Source organism: Canis lupus, chromosome 15 (genome assembly GCF_011100685.1).
Source record: "Canis lupus familiaris isolate Mischka breed German Shepherd chromosome 15, alternate assembly UU_Cfam_GSD_1.0, whole genome shotgun sequence".
In the NCBI taxonomy this organism is placed as follows: domain Eukaryota; kingdom Metazoa; phylum Chordata; class Mammalia; order Carnivora; family Canidae; genus Canis; species Canis lupus.
The window spans coordinates 45,205,921-45,226,212 of record NC_049236.1 but is presented as its reverse complement, the minus strand read 5'-3'; the positions used below and the strand labels follow the sequence as shown (position 1 = coordinate 45,226,212).

General features: G+C 35.2%; 1 protein-coding gene across 21 annotated transcripts in view; it reads left to right on the top strand.

Annotated features, from left to right (window-relative positions):
- The window catches only part of SLC10A7 (solute carrier family 10 member 7), a 243,037-nt gene that overhangs the window by 34,120 nt on the left and 188,625 nt on the right, over positions 1-20,292 (top strand). For 6 of the 21 annotated variants that reach the window (XR_005370809.1, XM_038558940.1, XM_038558937.1 and 3 more), the window contains exon 5: positions 5,947-6,056. The exons of 12 other annotated variants lie outside the window; for them this stretch is intronic. Coding sequence is in view for 8 of the 9 variants with exons in the window: in XM_038558940.1 (XP_038414868.1) it covers positions 5,947-6,056 (110 nt within the window). In the remaining variant the exon portion in view is untranslated. Of the gene's footprint in view, positions 1-164; positions 294-3,504; positions 4,401-5,946; positions 6,057-20,292 lie in introns of those variants that run through there. 3 more of the 21 variants (XM_038558944.1, XM_038558945.1, XM_038558947.1) reach the window with 3 other exon arrangements.

Sequence of the window (20,292 nt, the reverse complement as noted above, 5' to 3'; positions counted from 1 at the left end):
TTGTAAAATGCTTTTACCTATATTTTCTCTTTTGAACTTCCTGATAATTATAGATAAGACTAGTATTATATTGCCCTGATTTTCGTAGTTGGTCAAATTAGGATTTAGAGGTGAGGTGACTTGACTAAAGTCACACAGGTGTAAAGTATGTATTCCTTCTCCAGGATGCTTTCATATTATATCCCAAGCAAAAACAACAGAATTCCAGAAATCACAAAAGAAGAAATCACCTTCAAGGGAAGATCTTGTGTTGGCTCTTCATTAAAGATGATGGTTTGAAATTGTTCTGAGAGGTAAAGGAACAATGTACTGTTAACTTAAGACAAATTATTGAACACTTGCAATTTACAGAGCACTGAGCTGATATTTTGGGGGAACAGGGAGGTAGAGTATAAAGAAAATCCAGTGGTAGTGTGCTTTCATAGGGGTTGGTCATGAAATGGGGGAAATTGGCAGAAGCATAAACAGGTGGATTTGAATGAGCAGTTGGGCTCTGTGGTAGGTAAGGAGAGGGTTGGAGAGGTCCCTAGAGCTTGAGCCAGGCCCACAGATTCTGGTTAGAAAAATGGTTCTTGTCTTTTTTTTTTTTTAAAGATTTTTATTTTTTAATTTATTCATGAGAGAGAGAGAGAGAGAGAGAGAGAGGGGCAGAGACACAGGCAGAGGGAGAAGCAGGTTCCATGCAAGGAGCCTGACGTGGGACTCGATCCTGGGTCTCCAGGATCAGGCCCTGGGCTGAAGGTGGCGCTAAACCGCTGAGCCACCTGGGCTGCTCAAGATGGTTCTTGAAGAGATAGGCTTTCAGCTTGTCTCTCAGTGGTTAGGGAATTTTTTCAAAGGCTTTCCAAGTGGGGTTAAGATAAACTGGTTGGAAGATCACGAGAATGGGCCTGATGGAAGGGGTGTTGTTCACCAATCCTGTCCCGGTGGTCTGGCTCATATTTACCTGCCTCTGGGAGCAGGAGTGCAGGCTGGCTGAGGATGCAATTGCATTATGACTGACTGTTTCACTGCACATGTTGCTTCCTCATAGTAAGTTGGTGGGAGAATGATCACTTTCCTGTGCCCCATAGACATAAAATCTGAATAGAAAAACCAAGCACCCGAACACAACCACACTAATGGTGTGGGTGGGTCTGTGGCACAAGTAGGCCAAACCTATATACATCATAGCATTGTAGAGTTAAAAGATCACCACTACCCTCGTCATAGAGTTTTCAAATTCATCTCAGCAATTTCCATTCCCTACCAGATGAGAAAGTGTAACCAAATCTGAGATTTCCTTTCATACCTCAAATACAAGAGGGCTTTTGAATTTGTTTTGGTACCATAGATCCAAATTCTACCACCAGGAAGCCAATCCCACCGAGAACACAGCCACAAATATTGCCCTTTCTAGCTAGTATCTAAAACTGTAAGATACCATGTAGGTATTTTTTCTTTAAATGTTATTTAAATAAAGATAAAAAATTAATTTCAATGTTAGAAACCATATTAATATATGCCCACTTTCTTCCCTAAATCTATACTATTGATTAAGTTATTTAAAATATTTCCTAGCAATAGATGCACATCGTTTAGTGTTAACTGGTTAAATGATTAACATATGTGAGGATTCTTTGCAAATTACAAAACATTATAGTTATTTTGTTATTATGTTACTGCTATTAGATAATGCTATTCGATGATTGGCTTTTAAAACATATGTTGATTAGAAAGTCTATTTGATACAATTAATTGAGATTATATTGGATTGTATTGGATTGTTCTATTGAATGTTATGTTACTACTGTTGGGGTTAGAAGTTAAATGTAATATTGGTTTAGAAAACCATAGTTTTATCATGATACCTGAGAAAACATTTAGTATTTTCTTTCCTTCTTTCCCTGGTCTTAAAATTGCTTCACTTGTTTCTTTTGCCTCAAAAGGGTAGGAAGAGAGAGAAGAGAATACTATGATAGTCTACTTGATTTTTTTAAAGCTTCATTTTTATTTTTGTTTTTTTAAAACCTGTCTTTATCTTCTGAACTTTTCCCTTTCTCATTCCTGTCCTGTTGCTGTTTATCTTTTCATCATTGTCTCTCCCTCTTTTCTTCTGATGCATTTTAGTTCCTCTACTGACCAGTCTTAACCAAGCTGGACTCATTAGTAGGTCTCTGCATGGTCCCCTGGGGCTTTTGTTATTGTCACTGTCTTCAGCATCATCTCATCATTGTGTGGTCTCTTCCTTGGAGCGTAACTCTATTTCAGTCTAGAGTGAGACATCTCAGGTTTCCAAATCGTGAACCTGGCCTTATAATGACAAAGGCATGTGCTTCTATGGCACTATCCCTTCTTCTAGGAGCTATCAGTGTTGATCTATCTGCTCGGGCAATAAGAGTCTCTAAAGGTCTTCTAGGACAGGGGGATTACCTTCCACACTAGCTCTGTGTATAGCAGGTATTTGTAGGGTCCATGGGACTCCATGAGGCATCTGCCCTCAGCAGCAAGATGTTAGGAAGCTTCCTTTGGAACGTATGACTAATGTGTGACTCTGTTTTGCAGTGATCACAAGACCCATCCTAAAGCCTGCTGCTGTCATGTATCCTCAGGCCTTCCTCCTAGACAGCTACCTACTTTTTAAAGTCTTGCTTATTGCAGAAGTCAAGGAGATAGATGGCCAACTGAGAGGAACTTGAGCTATAACTGTAACTCTCTAAAATCAATCTCCAGTCACCGTCAAATCATCATCTATTTAAACTCCCTCTTGTATGATTCTGTAGAAATAATTCTACATTTGGTCTGGGTGTTAGGGTCTAATAGGAAATTGGTTTAGTTGTCCTAATTTTCACTCTTTTGCTTCTTTTCTGACATCTCCCCTACTCCCCTGTAGTGGCAAAGGATAGAGGTGGGATGATGGAAAATCATTGACTATTTCTGCATTGACTCAATCTAAGCCAACACAGAATATTCTATAATCATTGTCCATACCTAAGTTATATTCTGTTTCTGCATTGACTCAGTCTAAGCCAACCCAGAATATTAGCTCATTGGAAGAATCTGCCCCATTCATTTATTTAGTAAGCACTCAATTCGTACTTAAGGAAATTCACTGTGTTGCAAGGAAAGGAAATGATTCCGTCTGTTGAATTGGATATTATTTTCTCAAATTGACCTAGTTTTATTTTGCCTATTTATTTTAAAATAGACTCCACCCCAAATGTGGGACTCAAACTCATGACCCCAAATTAAGAGTCACATGTTCTACCTACTGAGCCAGCCAGGTGCCCCAATTGACCCAATTTTAAATTTCTTACTTTCATCATGGTGATTTTTTAACAACTCCTATGCTTTGGTATAAAATTATACTAATTAATACCAATCATAGTAATATTTTACCCTTTAAAGAAACCCATTTATTTACCAACAATAGTAGTTGTATTTAATTGGATATTCTGGTTAATATATGTATCAGACACCTCTGATCATTTTCTAATATCTTTTCTCCCTTCATCTTTTCAATAGAATCCCATCGTTCATCTGGGCACACTGTCATCCAGCTAAAAACTGTATTTACTAGAATTTCTGGTGTTCTGAAAGCCATATAACTAAATTCTGGGCAGTGAAATATAAATGGAAGTATTGCATATCACATTCAAGATGTCTTCTTAAAAGTGGGTTGTGCAGCCTTCATTTTCCTTCCTCCCTCTGCTTCCTGGAATGTTGATTTGATGGCTAGAGCTTGAAGAGCAGTTTTAGATTGAGAGAGCCTGCTAATCATAGTGGAGCAGCAAGAATAGGATTCTGGGTCCTTTGAACTGTGGGGATGCCAAACCGTGGTTTGCCTACCTCCAGACTTCTTTTACATGAAAGAGAAAAGCATACCTCTCCTGTATAAGCATTGTTATTCAGAGTAGTTTTTTGTATGCAACTAAACTTGATTACAATTAATGTAAAATTATATGGGTATAATTTTGAAATAACAGGATATAATTAAGTATACTTAATACTGGAACTAAACTGAATATAATTCAAAATGATATGATATTTAGAAGCCACTTGAAGACCTGGTCCATTATAACTTAGTAGTGTGCAGTATTATAAAAAAATACCTCATTGATTGTCTTGAATTTTCTACCTTTATTGATTCTTTGGAAATGTAGATTAACATTGAGTAATAGTTTTGTTATCTAGCAAATTTCTTAATACTAAGTACAAAACTCTGGACATTTAGGGGAATTTTCTGGAATCCTTTTTGCTAATGTGTTCCAAGACTGATTTTGTGCTTTTTTCTGTTGTTGTTTCTTGAATGACGATAAGAATATATACATTAAGGTGTGATTGGCAATGCTTCTCATAAAATTTATGCATCTTTGGTCAAGGACAGATATTTAAAATAAAAGAGCTCTGATTTTTCATTATCTTTGAGTTTTCATATTATTTTGTATCTAATGTAATTTTTAAAATCGTGGTGAATATACCTAACATAAAATTAACCATTTTAATCATTTTTAAGGATATAATTTATTGGCATTAAATACATTTAAACTTACATTGTTGTGTAAGCATCCCCACTGTCCATCTCCAGAACTTTTTCATCTTCCCAAAATAAAAATCCATACTCATTAAATAATAACTCTCCATTCCTCCCTCTCCCTAGCCTGTGGCAACCAACTCTCTGATTTTCTGTATCCGTGAATGTAACTACTCTAGAAACCTCATTTAAGTGGAATTACACAGTATTTATCTTTTTGTGACTTACATATTCCATACTAATATAAGTCTTTTGCTTTACTTGGGGAATTATTTAATTGTAAATGAATTATTATTGCTTAAGATTGTCTTTTTTACATTCATCTTCTGAAAAATTTCATCTGTAATTATAATGGATGTTAACAGAGTAGATGGTGTTATGATAGGGTATTGAAATAATTAATTTATGAAATACAGCCTGACGTAGAAGTTACTATATAGTTTGGTGCTTTTAGTATTATAAAGGCAATTTAAATACAAAACAAGGACTTTATTTTAACAGTTATGACCTATGAGATGAATGCGTTAGGTGTTTTAGCTAATCTGGTGAGTTTCTGGTCATTCTGTATAAGAATATAAATGTCATATTGTGTACCATTTGATTTCATGTATTAACTGAATATATTAGATAAAATGCAATTTTAGGATAAAACATTAAAGTTCACAGATTAAGCAGTTGTCCCATTTGGCTTATATTCTATTTATGTAACACATGGTAAATTAATGTTTTTTTTCTCAGAATGTATAGATTTTTAGAATTGAACAATAATACCTAATAAGGAGTTAAGATGTTGATGATGACTATTTGTTGTTTTGGGGGAAACTATTGATGATCTGTGTTGCTTCAAAATTAACATTTGTCAAAATAATAATAATAATAATATTTATCCTTGACTTAAGTTTTTTTTTTTTTTTTTTTAAACTTCTTGCTCCCTCTTGGTTTCTCCCCTGAAGCACTTTACAGAAGTACACTTCAATAAAACCTTTCTGGTAGATAGTTAAGATTCTTTCCAAAACTCCCAATTAAAAGAAGAAATATTATAGGGAGTTGGCCTAATTTGTATTTGTATTTGCAAATCTTAGACATTATCCCACAATTTCGGTGTAACCCTTCATCTGACAATTAAAATCTTTGTTTTATCAGTCATCACCCAACCCTAACAGATGGGTGAAGAATTAATCTATTTTGTATTTTTCCCCACAACTTTCTCCTACACATTGTTTGATTCAATGATTCACTTTCAGTGAATTCTTAAAGATAGTTGATGGGCCTTATAAGAGATATAATATTTATATCCTATTAAAATTACACCATAGTAAAACCACATAACAGAAGAGCTTCTAAGACCCCTGTAGAAATTTGAAGACAATTTTGATACTCTCGTCCACTCGAAAAAAAATCTGCTAATACCGTAATGTTTTTTCCCTTGCCAGGACCCTCCTTGCCTGGTGTCATTTCTTGAGCTCTCCTGGGAGGAGATTAGTCTAAAACAACAAAGTAGCCAGATGTCTGGTTCTGAGAGAGTCCCAGAGGCCAGGCTACGGTAGGCAACAGAAACCGCGTGGGGCTGAAGATCAAAGATACCTGAGAATTACTTATGGGCACATAATATGTGTCATTCCCATTATTAGCAGTCTGAGAAAATTTGTTTCTCTAATTAACCCTTTTGTTGGAATAACCTTAAATTTTAGTGAATATATTTCTTTTTTGTTATGTTTTCTTTTGTGTGGTTTTGAGATGTGTACATAACAAAAAAGAGAAATGAAAAGGAACCCATGTGCTTGATTAAAATCTCTAAGCACTGTTATTATCCAAAATAGATGTGCTATCCATTGTATAATCATTTATCATTTAAAAAGTGGGCATTAGGATTCTAAGTCAAAATTACAAATTAATAGTCAGGAACTACATGGCTTAATGTATGAAGAGCTGTTCTTAAAAACCCCAATCCTTACTTTAAAAGTACAATTACTTCAACTTTTAACGGCTTTAGAGTAGAGATTTTTAGATCACAGCTTCCTGGTCTTAAAATGAATTCAGAATAAATCCCAGTGGTGGGAAATCTGTACCTTATTAATAGTTGACCTCTTTCTTCTCACACTAGTATTATAATGAAATACTAATTAAAAATTCTTGCTATCCTTTACCTGTTTGCTTTATACATACAATTTTACATTATTTAGACAGAGATAGATTTAGAAAATGTGAATACATTTGCTGTTTTGAGTTTTTTAATCCTAAAGCCTCGAAAAGCTTTTAGCTGAATTTATTCCAAGGGATAGGTAAAAATCTAATTATAACTTTTGATATGTTAGCCTCTAGATGAGAGTATCAAAAAAGAGAACAAAAGATTTTGGGTGGCCTTGCCACTTGTTTTTGTTTCTGTTTAATATCATCATGTAACAACAAAATTGTGTAAAAGCCTTATTCCTGCTTTCCTTGAGATATAATCATAAACCATTGTTATCAAGAGCCAGCTTTAGCGCTTTTAAGTGCTACAACACATTCTTTAACATCTAGTAATATAAACTTGGCATAACAGCTGTAAAAATGTCTTTAAACCTAATTGGAGATATGTGTTAGCAATATAGTACAGAGATTTCATATTCTTTGTGTAGTGGTCAAGGCTTCTTTTAACTCCTTGAGGAAAATGAAGCTCCTAGGAGCAGTTTGTAAGGATTAATTGATTTATCTCTTTGCTTCTAGATTTAAGTATTGAAGCAAGAATAAAATTGGCTTCTTATACAGAGAACCAGAGAGGCAACTGTATTTTTTTTTAAGAGCTGAATTTGTGTTACTTCAGTGACAAAGGGTGATCAGTGTTTTTTGTACTTTACACCTGTGTTTCTTTTACTGGCTGCCCCATTGTCAACAATACTGTTTACTATCACCCAAGAGTGGTTATCTGTTTTCCTATTTTGAGTGCGGGTTGAGTCAGTTATGACCACTGTACCATAAATATTTCTAAGTTATGGCTTACTTTAGACAAGTTATTCATAGACACTTCCCAGTATCACAGTGTCCCAGTAGACACTTGTATCTAGTGTCTTCCCAGTATCACAGTGTCCCAGTAGACACTTCCCAGTATCTAGACACTTCCCAGTATCACAGTGTCCCAGTAGACACTTCCCAGTATCACAAAGTTATTGTCACTTCCTTGGAGTTGGTTATATAGCAGGATTTGATCTGAAGGAATGAGAGTCATAGTTCCAGGACTAGGGTCCAATGGTAGAAGGAACATTCCATTCTGTCGTGGTTCAGGGGGCAGTTCTTATTTCTGCCTTTCAAGGAGTTTCTTGCTTCCTCCGCTTTCCCCCTAACACCCAAAATATACATGTTTGTGTCTATACATACATTTAGCAGAGGGATTTGCAAAGGAGAAGACTCCTATTATTATTATTTTTTAATCTTTCTGAAGTTGCCAGTGTTGCTGGTGACTAACCTGTTAATGTATTCACCTTGAGTTGCCTCATTGGCTATTGGTGCTCTCCCTCTACCTTTCTCCCTCTCCTCTCATTTACCTTATGAACCATTACTGTAAGTATCATCTCTTGAGGCACCTCTCCCACCACCTTGTGTATGGAGAAGTGGTTAATTATGCTTTAAGAAAATAAGCATTATCAAATTTAAGGAGGTGAAGAGTGTTAGTTTTCTAGTTCCTGCTTTATTTATTTCATCTATCTTCCTTATTCATAGGTTTCTTTTCATATTACCTCCTCCTCTACCCTGTCATGTTTTGTTTCTCTATTTTTCACCTTTCGGTTCTTAATTCTATTTCAGCATTCTGTCTGTAGCTTTCCAGGATGGGTTCTAATCTGAAATAAGAGTTAAGTTGTAAGAATAGGCAATTAAGCTCTCTCTTTTTTTAATTTTTTTAAAGATTTTATTCATTTATTCATGAGAGAGAGAGAGAGAGAGAGGCAAAGACACAGGCAGAGGGAGAAGCAGGCTCCACACAGGGAGCCCTATGTGGAACTCGATCCCAGGTCTCCAGGATCATGCCCCGGGCTGAAGGCGGTGCCAAACCGCTGAGCCACCCAGGCTGCCCTTAAGCTCTCTTTTAAAAATTCTTTTTAATAACTTAATGTGTAATGATTTAATACTTGAGTGGGTATTGTGGTAATAATCTATAAGCTTTTTGTGATAGAATTATGTGCTAAATAAAAATGCTTGTGGCATAAATCAAGTTGACTTTGTTAGACTGTGATGATTCAATATGCATTTTAATTTCTCTTAATTTTAAAAGCTTTGAGGTTAAGTGTAAAGTCTTAAACATTTCTTTTTAATCTATGATGGTGTGAAAGATCTTAAGAGCTACTTATTTATGTATCTTTTTTACTTGTTTCCTAAATTTATGTTCGTCTAAAATAACATTTGTTCTTACCTGAGTTTTGGAGGAATAGCCTTCAGAACATCTGTCACTGCTTAAAATGGTGGTCTTTGGCTCAAAGTTGCTGGAGAGTCTGAGACTGCAAAGTGATAGGATTGGATCTTAGCAGTTGGGCGAGTCCTTTCCCCAGTGGCAAATGAAGGGTAGCACACTACTCAAGAAGGCACTTCTGGAGGAAAAGTTATATTTTGAGTACAAAAATGATTAGTTCTTGAATCCTTGTGACTTCTTACTCTGTTGCTAAAACAAAGAACAGCATTTTAACAGAAGGAATAGAAGATTAAGTATTGTCATGGATTATATCTAGTATGAGCAGTTGACAATTTTTTTTTTTTTTAAGATTTTATTTATTCATTCATGAGAGACACACACAGAGAGAGGCAGAGACACAGGCAGAGGGAGAAGCAGGCTCCATGCAGGGAGCCCCACGTGGGACTCATCCCAGGTCTCCAGGGTCACACCCTGGGCTGAAGGTGGTGCTAAACCGCTGAGCCACCCGGGCTGCCCAACAAAAAATGTTTTAAGTGGAGTATTTTTCCTTTTTCAAGTAACATTTACATGATTAAATATGGAATGAAACGACAGCTGATAGATACCTCAGAATATGTTTGGGAAGCTGGGTTTCCTGAAGATATGAGGCTTAGTTATTTTAGCCTGGGGATTTTGCCTGGGGAAAAATGTATGTGCCTCAACAGCTGAAGGGCTATTCAGGAAGAAACAAAGTAAAATGGCATCTATTTTAACACGTAATTTTGATATTTCATACTTAATCTTATCTTTGGCAGAAATGTCAAAATATACTAGCTGCAAACCACCTCTGAAGTCATATCTACACTACCAAATTGAACTGAGTAGGTAAAGTCCTCAAGAATCAAATAGTTTTCCATGGGGAGAAGAGGGTCCTTTCTAGGTAATTCTCTGGAGGGAATGCTCTATGGAATCAAAATGAAGATATGGTATATTTCAAACAGAGGAACATACAGCCTAAAAAAACTGCTATGGGGAGGGCAGGAAGCAGTTTGTAAAATTGGTTTATCATACACATAACTATGCATTATTTTGTGTCATTTTCTACCTCTGTGTATTTCCACCTAAATTTAAAATAACACTTTCCTCCATTTGTGTTTAGTTTTTATTTGTTTTAACTTTAACCGCATCTCAAATTGAACTGCTCATGCTAGAAATGACACTGCAGTTCGCTCCATTATTTCCTTCTCTGCCATCCCTCAGAGGTTAAATTATTCTTGCTGTACAAGTTACTATTTGAGTTAAAATCAAGTTCTTACTAATGGAATAGCTAGATTTCTATTTTATATAAATGCTTTTATTTTATTTACCCTCGAGTGGAAGCCTACCCCTTGAAGGAATTAAAATGGTGAAGCCTAGACCACCATTTATCCTGTCACTACATGGCTGTTGTTTATTGTTTTTTAATCAAAAATCAAGTTTCTTTATTTAATGACTTGGAAGATACATTACATTTTGTCAAAGTGTAAGAATTTATGAAGAATAAAGAGCCTCTGGAATCCCCAAAAGATCAAGAAGGGGATGTGTATAATTTTGCTGTTTAACACATATATAAGCATTAATATTTATTATTGGATTTAGTATTTTGTATTTTCACTTCCATCAACATATATTATAGTATATTATTTAGAGACCATTAAACAGCTCAGGATTTACTCACAGAAAAGAAAATTTTAGGTTTTTTTGGTTTTTTTTTTTTTTTTTTTTTTTTTTTGCTCTTTTATTTGAATTTTCCCCGGGTTGTTTGATAAAGAGCAAACAAATTTGTTCAAGATGAGGGCATTTACCTTGAATATAACCCTGTCTGGTATATGGAAGTAATCCAAAGAACTGACAAGTTGCTGAATGGTCACCATCATCTGTTAACATAATGCACAGACTGTTAATGCGAAGGTAACAGAGGTAACCTTGACAGTGAAAATCAGTGCCATATGCAGATATGGCCCTTGATATTTAATTTTTACTTAATTATTAGAGTGCACATAAAGCATATCAGGTTGGTTGGCTTAAGTAATAGTGTTAGTTTCCTAACATTTAAAATTCATAGAACTGTTAGATAAATGCACTTTTGTTTGACTGGAGGATTCATTTTTTATTAAAATAGCCATTAAAAAACAAAAAGCCAAAATACAACATTTCTAGAAACTCATTTTTTTCAAAGAACGCTTGATCAGTAGGAAGTATTTCCCTAGCTAAATTGGTAGCCTCACGCTCTTTTAAAAAGCATTATTTGGAATACTTTAAAAAAGTACTTTTTCCCTATACATGTCAGATTGTGCCTTTTCTTTGCAACCTTTGTAAGGGGAAATTTTATCAAAGAACAAGACCACTGTATTTAATTCAGTGAAGTGAATTATACTTTCAAACATCTATTTATGATGTTTTAAAGATGATCTTGTCATGTATACATATCTTTTTAGTGGAATATACCCCTTGGCTTTTCCTTATTTGATAGGCGTTATGGCTTGGAAAGAAAACCACACTTAGAGTAAATCAAAGACTCCAGGAACTGAGCAGCATTAAAATAAATCACGCATTTCATATATGCAAACAGTAAAAAGCATACAAATGGGCCTGCTTTTTTTTTTAAGTTTTCAATGATAATTTAAGATTAAGAAATAATTTTGCCATGTCTTTTGTGATTCTCTACTCTTTTGGCCGATTGTAGTGATCCATACACTTTCCTTATGAAGGGGGTCAGTGCATCAATGTACACAAAGTCTTATGCTTTGTGGGAACCTTAGAATATGCGTGGATTGAAATATAAAAAAACCTACGTTTCAAGAAAACATTGGTATTGGATTTTCCTCCCACCTTTGTCCCCTTAAGGAAATAGTGATGACAGCCATTCAGATCTTCCCCACACCTCTGTTGTATAGATGGAAAAAACACTTTAGACAACCGATGACCAAGCAGTTAGCTTTACCAACCTGAGCTTTGGTATTTGAAATTTGGTTTTCAGTCTCATTTCCTGCCTACTGCAGCAATATGGCCTTTAGACAACTAGACTTTCAAAAGTTAAAAGGCAATAAGTCAATCCCCTGGAAACGATGCAGAAACGTAGATTCAAATCGTAAATAAGGAAATGCATTGAGTACATTAAACAGACATAGAAAAATGGATTTCTGTCTTTTGTAGTAAGGTAATTGGGCACCACTGCTTGGCAGGAGCTGGTGCTATTGAGCTGGCTGTAGCTGCCACAGGTTGATAGGCAGGTGAGCCGGCAGCTTCCACCAGGATCTGCACGGGAGGCCTACCTAATATGCTGTCTGCCCTAAGGGCCTATGGGAACACAGTTGGATTATTATGTTAATGCATGAGCCTGCTGCCCTCTTCCTATCCCAGCTGGGTTCCCTGTTGTTAGGAACTGCTTTGCACTGACAGTGGAGTAATATGCTTCATGATTGAAAGGGCAAAGGGGCTTGGAGGGAAAAAAAAAAAAAGAATAGGCCTGTACAGATATGTAAATGAGGGAAGGAAATCCGTAGGAAGATTGCACTCTATAGAGAGAAAGTTTATTAGAAAGTTCTTTTTCTCTCATAGCACTCTGTAAAACCACTCATTTCCTAATTAATTTCTGGGCTTGCTTTTCCTTCCTAACACTGCTATAGAGAACATGGCAATGTTTTCTAAAACAGGCACTTAGGTTGATTTATTTTCAACTGAGATGCTCTATTGGTATCCAGGTGGAGTGCTCACAGTAGTGCATTTTTTTGCACCTTCTTTACTAATACTCATCCTTCACTTATTCCACTGTATTTTATAGGAAAGTTTTTTGTTTTTGTTTTATTTCTTTTTTTTAGGCGCTAAAAGATTTATATTTTGTGTTGATGTCACTTTTAGTTTCCTTTATTTTTGATACAGCTTTGGAAAACTGCAAAAATCCATCTTTGGGAGTGGGTGGAGGTGGGTGGGGTAGGAGGTATTTTCTTGGGTTTATGAGTTAGGTATGAGTGGTGGTTCAAATTGCAGTAGCATTTTGTTTTCAGCTGAAGTTTTTTGTTTGTTTTATTCAGCTGTTTTTAATGTTGACACCATATCATAGTGAAAAGAGTGTTGGCTTTCATGTCCACATGTCTGTACAAATTCTGGCTCTACTAATAGTTATCTAATTTTGGATAAATTACTTTACCTCTCATCTACCTCAGCTGTAAAATGGGTGTAATACGAATTTCAAATGAGAAGATAATGAATAGAAATCATTTTGTCTAACAGAGTAGTCATAAATGCTCACCATAATAATGATATTTAATTGCTTTTATAACAATTATAATTTTCAACTATCAGACCATTATTTTAATATGTATGGCTGTATACTTTCAATGGATTGAAGATTTTGTCTTTTCCTCTAGATTTTTTTTTTTTTACCAACCCTCAACAAATGAGAATGACTTTAGCTTCAACCAGATTTGAGACAAAAATATTCAGATAGACATTATTTAAACTAAAGGGTTAATGTTAGCATATGTTCTTAAACAATTAGTTTTATAATAAGCCATATTTCAAATGCTTAAAAAATTGAATGGAAAAGAAAATCTAGTTGGCCAATATTCTAGACAGCTTCTGGAAATACTTTTAGTGGATGCCAAATTTGGAAAATTTATTTGTATGTTACACGTACAAATATTCCTGTATATGTAACTGTGTCTAACATGTTTGTTTATTTAAACTAATTAAAAGGGACAGTGTATAGTTGGGAATTATTTTAATATATCTCTTGTTTGTGTTTTTTTACTTAATTATGTTAAGATAATGTGTGCACAGTACCTGGCACATTGAGAAATTGAGAAATGATGGTCATTGTTAATTAGTGTCAATGAGTGTTTCATATCCACAGCCCAGCCTGCATTAAATAATGCTTTGCAGATTTAAAAGGAAGAACTTCAAGAGTTTCTTAAGGTTAGCAAATATATAAAGTTTGGTATAGGATAGGATTCATAGGCTAGTAAGATGGTTACCATATATATACCAAAAGAATTCACATGATTTAAAAATGACCCACTAATCATTTTAATACTCCATTGAAAGCTTTGTGTTAAAGTGTGAGGTAGATACCATGTGCTATATTAGAAAAGAGACTCCCTTCTGAAAAGCAATTGTGCATTTAACCTTACATATACAGAATATAGGAAGAAGGAACCAATTCTGTCTAAGCAATTCTTTGTAGTTACAGCAAAATTCTTTTATAACATGTTTTCATATTACCTATTTAGTTGGTTACCTATATGGAGTGTTGGGGGGGTATGTAGATATGTGTGTATATTTATATATATGCCTGAATATATATGTGAACACATGAATATATACATATTTCTGTATATCTATAGCTATATATAATGTGTGCATTATATAAAATCTCAGAATCTGATGTACACCTAGAAATATATCAAGAGAAGCTCTAGTCAACTACATTCTTTAATAATGGGATTTTAAATAATGCATTAAGTTTGAGCAATAGTTGTTAAATTGTTGAGGCTTTCAAGAAAGGGCATTAGAGGAAGCAATAAGACCATGAGATAGGTAGAGAATAGTCAAAGGAGTATGCTTTTTTTTTTTTTTAATTTCCTTTTTAATCAACCAACAGTGCAGGCTGCTTCACTGCCTGTTGTCAGAATACAGTTATACATCTGGCCCTAATACAGGCATTGCACAGTGAAAGAAGTCCATCACAGAGTAAATAATAAACTCTGTTTTAAACGAAGTCTACTTTGAAGAAAATCTGTGTAGTCCATTCAGCTTAAATAAACGTTTGTCCAATGCTAGGTTTCCTTTAAAATAGCTGTGGATTTGATACATCCAATAGTCCCTTTAGGTTAAGTATTACTAAGGACAAAAGTCACATTTTATATCCAAAAAAAAAAAAAAGAAAGAAAGAAAGAAAAAAACCCAACCCAGTTCTTTAAACACAGTAGGAATTCCTCAAATGCTCATTGACTGAATAATTGGGTCCACGTAATAATGTAATCTAATAGCATAATCAGATTTAAGTCTGTAGATCCCAGGGTACCTTGTTTTCTCTTGCCTTTACTTAGTACTGCTCTCAAAAAAAGCTGTCTTTTGGCAGCTTTGTGAAGCTGACTGACTTTCCTTCTCCCACCTCTCTGACACCAGTGATAACTTATGCCTCTCCTGACCACCTTCCCACCTCCACGAACCCATCACACCTCTTTATACCCTCCCCACACTGTTACTCTGAAAGGCCAGAGTTGGAAAAATGATGACTGGGTTGAGATGTGCTTTATGGAAAAGAAGCAAATGTTTTGCCAGAAGGGTAGTTGGTTTCTGTCCTGCTGAAAGCCATTGGCCTCTCTAGTGACTATGTTGTTGCTCTAGTTGTGTTCCCCATTCACCCTTTGCTTTTCAGGAAATTTTATGCACACCCTGAATGATTCTTTTATTCCAAACACCATCCTAAACTAGAATTGTTAGGACCCACTCCTCTGTTCTCCCCTCGCACCCCATAAGACTTCTTTCACCTTCTTTCAAGTTTTTTTTCCTCAAAGATGGTAAAAAAAAATTTTCTTTGTTGACTTTTTTCTTGGGTCTTACAAATCCCTAAATATCAACAAAGAATTTTATGTAACGGGTTATGATTCTAAGATTACCATTGAGTTATATTATTAAAAAAGTGCATTTTTAAAAAGGTTTGCTTTACATCCCCAGATCCATCCTTCGTCTTCTTCTCACCTTAAAATGATTATTTGGCTCTATTTTTCCAAATTTACCAGAAATTTTATCTCTATTTCTGGATCCCTAATTTGGCAAGGCATTGATTAATGGTTCTCACCACCTAGTACTATAATATTGATGACAATACAGTTAATGATAGCTAATATTTATTATGTACTTACTATGCTAATGATTTATATAGTCTCATTTAATTCTCACAAATTCTTACAAGTAGATACTAATTTTACAGCCATTTTTGAGACAAGGAAGCAGGCTTTTTTTTTTTTTTTTAATTTTACTTACTTATTCATGAGAGACACACACAGAGAGAGAGAGAGAGAGAGGCAGAGCCTTAGGCAGAGGAAGAAGCAGGCTCCCTGCAGGGAGCCTGATGCGGGACTCATGTCAGGACCCCAGGATCACGACCTGAGAGCCAAAGGCAGACGCTCAACCGCTGAGCCACCCAGGCATCCTGGAAGCAGCCTTAATATGGTTAAAGTTGTGGAGCTGATTCAGAACTACGTAAGCTAAATGTAGCGCCCTCTAGTGCCTACATATCTTACGGCTGTTTTAGGTGGTAAACCACACTGAAATACAGCCTTCCTTTCCCAAACACCTCCCTCCAATCTTTGGGTTGTGTTCCTATCTATCCTTGTGTAAGAGGTTGTGTCTCATTAGACATACTGCTGTCACATAGATCAAGGAGGATGGATCATGGATAAATAAGAGAAAAACCATGCTAACAAGTTTTTTTTTTTTTTAATTCTGTTTTTCAAGGCTGAGTGGGTAGGCAGCTTTGTAACTTGGTATTATCTCGTATTGACAGTCTCAAAGGAAAAAGTAAGAGCCAGCATAACTAGTCCTTCTTTTACTAGTAAAATTTGATATGAGAATGGTGTGAATAGTGAATAGTTATCAAGAAGCTGACATATTAAGGGCATGAAAGGCAGAACTGGAATTTGCATTAGTTTCCTTAAAAATAAGTTCTTGGAACTAACAGTCTAGTATGTGCACAAACAGACCTTGAAGATCCAATAATAAAGTTACTTGCAGTTATAAAATACAGTTGACCTTTATACTATGATGTGGGTGTTAATGGCACTGATGTCCTTATAGTCAAAAACCTCTGTAAAACTTTTTCCTAATAGCCTATTGTTGAATGGAAGCCTTAATGATAACACAAATAGTTGATTCACACATATTTTGTGTGTTACACATATTATATACTGTATTCTTACAATACCCAACTTTCTCTTAATTTTTTTTTTGTTATTTCTAGGCTATGCAGTTCATCTGTGCATTTTTCGAATTGTTGCAAATCTCCAAAAAATTTTCCCTTATATTTATGGAAAAAAATCCATCTATAAGTGGAATCATGCAGTTTCAAAACCATGTTGTTCAAGGATCAACTGAAAATAAGTCGTAGGGATGTAACGTACAGCATGGTGACTATAGGTGTTGTTGTTGTTGTTTTTTTTTTGCATGGTGACTATAGTCAGTAATAAATATATTACCTATTTGAAAGTTTTTGGGAGAGAACATCTTAAAAGTTCTCATCACAAGAAAAGACGTTTGTGTAACTTCATATGTTGACAGATGGTAATTAGACAATGTGGTGGTTATTTTGCCATGTATACAAATATTGAATCAATATGTTGTATACCTGAAACTAATATAGTATTATATATCAATTATGCTTCAATTTTAAAAAAAGGAAAGTCACCAGAAGGAAATAGGACATAAATTAATAAACCAGATCTTTTCTTCATGATAAAGCCTGTCATGACTACCAGACACTGAGTGGAAAGACAGTGAGGTAAACCTGGCTTTCAACAAGCCTATGGATTTGCAGAAAGAGCTCTGAGAGCAACAAGAATGAAACTTCTTGAAACATTCTATTCAAGCTTGCACCAGAGATGAAGGTATCTTCTTGGGCTACTGAAATCCCAGCAGCCTGTCTGAGAGGATTATAGTAGTTAAATGGACAATTGAAGACAGCTGCTTTTTCCTAGGCTTTCCTCTTGAGCCTCACATTTTTTACCATCCTTTTACAAGAGCATGGGTTTAAGAGTTCTGATTTTACCCCTGTTCATTTCCTTATTTCTCTCAACCACTTACCTTCCTGAGGCTTATTTTTCATATCTGTAAAATGGAGTAACACTTACCTCATGGGGTTATTTTAAGAATTAAGTAAAATAACACCTGCTGTCTCATATAGAAGATGCTTAATAAATGTCACTTTTTTCTTCTGCTTGTGAAGTGATATTTTGACAGAAAAATAAAGTAAAAGAAGTTAAATCACTTTATTAGTAATTCCTAAGTCAGAAAAAGAGTTTTTATCTCTTGCTCTTGTAGAATTGTATGCATTGTCTCACATTTATGACCCTGTGAAGGGGTGCCTGGATGGCTTAGGTAGTTATGAATCTGCCTTCGGCTCAGGTCCTTATCTCAGGGTTCTGGGATTGAGCCCCATGACAGCTCCCCACTCAGCAGGGAATCTGCTTCTCCCTCTCCCTCTGCCTGATGCTCCCCCTGCTTGTGTTTTTTCTCTTTCTCTCTCTCTCTCCCTCCCTCTCTTCCTCTGTCAAATAAATACATAAAATATAAAAAGAAAAAAAAACCCTTTGAATTACTAATCTTGAGGAAAAAATGAAATTCAGTTTAGTTAATAATACTTCTTGGAAGGCAGTTTTTAAACTGTGATGAAGCTAGGTTAAATGGGAGCCAAGTGGGGCCATTTCCAAGGGTTTTGGAGGTGAAGCAATTTGTTTTTGTACTTGTATCACTGCTTTTACTCTTTTTAATCTCATTTCTAGTCCCTTAGGTTCCATAATAAAGTCTTCAGTACTATACATTTTTATTAAACATCTTTTTGGACCCCAATTTGCATTTCAGATAATATAACAAAATGTATGTGTTTCAAGTATTCACTGCATAATTGTGATTAGAACATGTAATCCCTCAAAAGATGTTAATTGCAATTTAAATTCACGCTGAATTTAATTAAGTGAGTTGGGGATTAGAAAGTAGATGTAAGGAGTAGTTAAGGGAATACAGTTTTAAAAAGCATCCCTATTTTTTCTAAAAAAAAATGTAAACCTCTTTCAACTTTAAAATTAGAAAGATGAGGGAAATACAGAGGAGAAGAGGAGGAAGCAGGTTAAAGGATAGATTAGAAAAATCTTAAAACTATGCTCACAATTGAGATCCAGAATTTAAGCTAATTGTGGTTAAAGAAGGAGGGATGGTTTGAATATCCTTCTCATTTATATTCTTAAAGAGTTTTCCAGTAGACATTAACTCACTTGGTGTCTGATAAAGACTTCAGTTGAACAGGAATCTTTAAGAACTGCAGAAAATGATTAGAAAGGAGATAGCAACAGAGGTTTTTCAATCCAGCTGTTTTGTTGTACATCAATCTTCCATACAATGTGCTGACAAAGGAATTTTACATATAATTATGTAATAGGCACTTTGTGTATAGACAATTCAGATTTAAGTAGCGCCTTTCTATGATAACCTCACTATATTAATGGAAATAACAGGTAGTGTTGGAAAAAAACAAATGCCTTATTTTTTCCTAATTTATAAAGAATATAAAACTTGAGATTTATAGTCTTAAAAATGTATAGGCAGTCATATCTCTCAGTGATTGAGAGCATGCGGTGTTTAAACTAATTATTTGATATTGAATCCGAAAACAGTTTTCAAAAGGCTAGTACTGGAATAACATTGTACTTCATTTTATTTTATTATATTATTATTTTTAAAGATTTTATTTATTTGAGAAAGAGAGAGAGAGCACATGAATGGGAGCAGGGGCACAGGGAGATAAGCAGACTCCTCACTGAGTAGGGAGCCTGATGTGGGGCTCTATCCCAGGACCCTGAGATCATGACCTGAGGCCGAGATCAGAGTCAGGTAGATGCTCAACCAGATGAGCCACCCAGGTGCCCTGTGCTTCATTTTATTTTTAAATTTTTCTAGGAACACAGTTTAAATCAAGAATCCCCCCACCCTTTTTTAAGATTTTATTTATTTATTTGAAAGAGAGAGAGAGAACACAAACAGAGGGGAGAGGGAGAAGCAGGCTCCCCACTGAGCTCGACTGGGGCTTGATCTCAGGACCCTGGGATCATGACCTGAGCTGGGGGCAGACGCTGAACCCATTGAGTCACCACCCAGGCGCCCCTCAAGAATCCCTTTTAATGTGACCTAAACATAGTTTTAAGTGCAAGGATATTATTTTTATTTTTCAGTAATTTCTTTATTTTTACATGTGTCTAGAAGTGGAAAAATTACTTCATTAACTTGTTTTGAATGAGTCCTACCATGAATGAGATGCACAAAACAGTGCATATGCATGTGTGTGTTAGTTACACATACTAGCTACCTGATATTTTATTGGACTCAGAGGCATAACTTTTTAAGAAACAAATTTCAAAGTCTTTTAAAATGTTCTCTTAATAAGAAATGTTTGAAGTGAAAATTCAGATGGAAAGCTCGGTCTTTGTTTCCTAAGAAGTGAGTGTCCTAAAGAAAAAAATCATGAATCTGGCTATCCATCTGGAACAGAGTCTTTCACTTTATCTATGCTATGGCAAGGAGTAGCACAGGAAATACATTTTTTTTTAAATTTTTTTAATTTATTTATGATAGTCACATCAGAGAGAGAGAGAGAGAGAGAGAGGCA